At 41.5% G+C, this 3838-nt stretch overlaps 2 protein-coding genes across 2 annotated transcripts in view; one reads left to right on the top strand and one right to left on the bottom strand.

Annotated features, from left to right (window-relative positions):
* Positions 1–3373, bottom strand: part of LOC122539526 (selenoprotein P-like) — a 128002-nt gene extending 124629 nt beyond the window's left edge. The window contains exons 1-2 of the mRNA XM_043674484.1: positions 3224–3373; positions 3054–3129 (exon numbers count right to left, since the gene is read on the bottom strand). Coding sequence (XP_043530419.1) covers positions 3054–3129; positions 3224–3373 — 226 coding nt within the window. The remainder of the gene's footprint in view (positions 1–3053; positions 3130–3223) is intronic.
* The window catches only part of LOC122556526, a 186952-nt gene that overhangs the window by 95270 nt on the left and 87844 nt on the right, over positions 1–3838 (top strand). The gene's annotated exons all lie outside the window — the stretch shown is intronic.

The raw sequence follows: 3838 nt of genomic DNA, 5'->3' as shown, positions 1-3838 counted from the left end.
GAATGGCCTCTGGAAATCTATACATCCATTATTGTTAAGAAATACAGATTCCCACTCCGCAATCAATTAAGACTCTTGTGAAAGGTTCCTCAAGTGCTGGAATAGGTATTAAAGGTGCAGGTTTAATTACAGCCTGTGGTTTTCCAATTTCCTGACATGTATGACATGTCTGGCAAAATTCAGTGACATCCTTGTGTAGTCCAGGCCAGTAAAAAAGTTTTGTATTTTAGCCGATGCTTTTCTCATTCTTAAATGACCTCCAAATAGTAGCTCATGCATCACTCTCAACTCCTTTATTTATCCCACTGGAAAGACAATTTGATGAATTTCTGCCATTTCTCATCTGCTTGAATGTGTGATGGTCTCCATTTCCTCATTAAGACATAATTTTTCAGGTAATAACATTGAGGGATACATTCAGATTCCTTCTATGTCTATGCCTTTTGATACAATTGCTTTAACTTTTAATCTTTCTGCTGTAACTCAATGAGTTTTTTAGAGCTAAAGATATTTGCATGATTGCTTATACGCTCCTGTTTTGTCTCAACCATCTGTTCAAACATAGCCTCTGCTAATGCTACTTCAGCTTCCTTATCTGCATCCTTTGACTTTGGATGTTACCTAGTAGGGTAACAAAATGTTTGGAAATGAACCTTGCAGCTCAGCGAGCAAACCTACATCCAAAACCTCAACCTGAGCTACAAATCTTCTCAAAACTCACTGTACCCTTCGATCTCTCCTGCTTCAACTGGTGACTCTGTGACCTTATTACTATACAGTTAGGGAAGATTCTTGGATAAGAGTCCTGCATTGTTTCAGTTGCCTGAGTCTCCACTGGCTTTTCAAGTACAGTAGGCGGTACACCTACTGGTGAATCAGCTGTATCATTCGCAAGGACAAATTGTATTCCTGGAGGTGAGAGTTTGTTCAGTACTCTTCCCACAAATTCCCCACTCTTTTCTGGACACTGTAGCCTCATTTTACATAACAGTGCTGTTTGTCTCACGTGAATTCCCGTTACTAGTACATTTTCTGGCAATAGTCCCTCAGAAGTACATACCTCCTCATCTTTTAGCATCACAGACTGAGAGGAACCTGTGTCCCTTAATATTGTAACTCCCTACCTGCTACCCTGGCCTTTGTGAATAAACTTTACCTTTGCAGGTATTTTCTAAGCAGGTCTGGCACTTCTTCCTTACCAACCTCCGATCAGCTTGTACAATCTGATGCAGCTTTCTAGCTTCCACTGTACTTTCTTGTTACCATTCTAACAAAACTTCCAGGCTTATCCTGACTATTTCCTAGCCCACCAACACTTTGATTTCATGTGGCCCACCTTATTACAATGAAAATACTGGAGCTTTTTACCTTCTTTGTCTCTTTCAAGGGTTTCCTTTTTACCCTGTGGTAAGTAATGTTTATAATCTTCACCAAGATCTACCTTTCCCTTTCCATGTGAAGATTTCTCTTTGCCCCAGTTTCTATCCCTCATGGACTGAAATTGATTCTGGAAGCCAAACTGTGTTTTATGGACCAACTCATAATCAATTTCAGCTACTAACCTTGCTGTTTTAATTCTCTCCTCTTCCACATGAGTTCACATTACTTCAGGCAGTGAATTTTTGATTTCCTCCAAAATAATTATCTAAGAGTTTCGTAGGTTTGCTCTATTTTAAAGCTCTTATCCATCTATCGAAATTATTTTGTTTGATCCTTTCAAACTCAATATAGGTTTGACCAGGGCCCCTCCTCAGCACTTACAATGGCTTTTTTCACTTCCTCATACTCCCCAGATACCTTCTCTGATAGTGATGCGAATACCTCACTAGCTCTATCTACAAGTTTTGTTTGGATCAGCAAAACTCACATGATCACTGGCCACTGCATTTGCTTAGCCACTTTTTCAAATGAGATGAGAAAGGCTTCCACATCCTTCTCATCAAATCTAGGCAAGGCGTGAACATACCTAAACAGTTTCTCACCAGGCTTTTGACTACCAGGGGCTTGCTCATCTTAATCCCCTTCCTCACTAGACTTAACTTCAGCTTTCATCTCCATCCTTTTCAGCTGATTTTCTTTTCCAGGTATCATTTTCTTTTTTCTCTTTTCTTTCTCTTCTGCTTTTAATCGTAACTCAAACTGTTTCATTTCTGCTGTTGTTTCCTTATCTCTCACATCTAACTCAAGCTGCTTCATTTGCAATTGAGCTTTTGTCATTTCTACACATCCTGATGGTGTTTCCAGCAAATTTAAATGCTGAACTATTGCTCTAACCATCTCATCTTTCTTCACGGTAGGAAGTAGCTTCAACTTCAGCTCATCTGCTAATTCCCACAGCTTGGCCTTAACCACCTTTTGTAAGACCCTCAAGGTCACTTCTTCCACCCCCAGAAAACTCTTGGTGACTGAAAGAGCCATTGCTATCCCAGTGGTGTTTAAACCAACCAAATCAACACCTGAAATAAAAGACACTAACACCTACCACTCACTGTTTAAATCCCGCAAAGAACCCCTAATCCGTTATGGACCAGGCCAGACACCTCAAAACATTTTTAAGCAGGTAGCCCAGACCGTAACTTTGCTATTTGTTTCAGGTAAGTGTACAATGGATATTGCTGTGGTTCTGTTTGTCGAGCTGGAAATTTTTGTTGCAAATGTTTCGTCCCCTGTCTAGGTGACATCCTCAGTGCTTGGGAGCCTCCTGTGAAGCGCTTCTGTGGTGTTTCTTCCGGCATTTATAGTGGCCTGTCCCTGCCGCTTCTGGTTGTCAGTTTCAGTTGTCCGCTGTAGTGGCCGGTATATTGGGTCCAGGTCGATGTGTTTGTTGATGGAGTTTGTGGATGAGTGCCATGCTTCTAGGAATTCCCTGGCTGTTCTTTGTTTGGCTTGCCCGAGAATGGTAGTGTTGTCCCAGTCGAATAAATGTTTAAAACTAAATGTAAGTTAGTGACATGTCAAAAGGGGTAATGAAAAGTCCCAAATGAACATTAGTATTGTACTTCTTCTAGAGACTTAATATCATTGCCAAAACTGCAAGAGCATTGACTGGTTACCTTCAGACTCTAACGTAGTGACACCTGTTCTAAACTCCAAGATACGCAAAAGAACAAAAGCTGGTGCTGTACACCTCTGAAGTAACAAAACGGGTTAAATAGCAAGATTATGGATGCAAACTTACACCTTCAAGCTTCAAAGTAAAAGTGCACACACTGGGCCATCTCACCTGTCCCACAGTGAGCATGTGCTTGGCATCTTCTGGTGTTGCAATTAGTTTGCCCTGTTCGGTCCACACATGTCGAACAACTTGAAGCATTTGCTTAGACCACTTACTGCTGCTATCTGCAAGCTTTGCAATGAGTTCTTCAGCGGACATGTTACTCTGTGCAGCTGACCTGCCAAGAGAGAAAACAGCGGGTAGGTTTGCAGGCACCTCACTTTCCCTCAGTGCTCATTAATCAATGCTAAAGTACAAAAAGACAGAGGCTAACAGGCAATTGTCATTGGCTGGAGCGAGTTTGCACTTCACATACATTAAAACATGAACAGCATTTTTCCCTAGTTTTATATAAAAAAAGGACAGATGATCTCTAATGAATGCAAAAGGAAATTCCAGAAAACCTCATTTGCACCAGACAGGGGTTAGAATGTGTAGCTTGGTACATCAGGAACTAGTTGAGCTGAATAGCATACGTACATTCAAGGGGATAAACACACGAGGAAGAAAGCAATTGAAGCATATGTTGATGGCATTAGATGAAGTGTGGGGAGTGTGGGCGGCACGGTGGCTAGCACTACTGCCTCACAGCGCCAGAGACCTGGGTTCAATTCCTGCCTCAGG

This window comes from Chiloscyllium plagiosum, chromosome 2 (genome assembly GCF_004010195.1).
Source record: "Chiloscyllium plagiosum isolate BGI_BamShark_2017 chromosome 2, ASM401019v2, whole genome shotgun sequence".
Classification (NCBI taxonomy): domain Eukaryota; kingdom Metazoa; phylum Chordata; class Chondrichthyes; order Orectolobiformes; family Hemiscylliidae; genus Chiloscyllium; species Chiloscyllium plagiosum.
The sequence above is the reverse complement of the archived record's forward strand: the minus strand, read 5'-3'. Positions and strand labels throughout refer to the sequence as shown.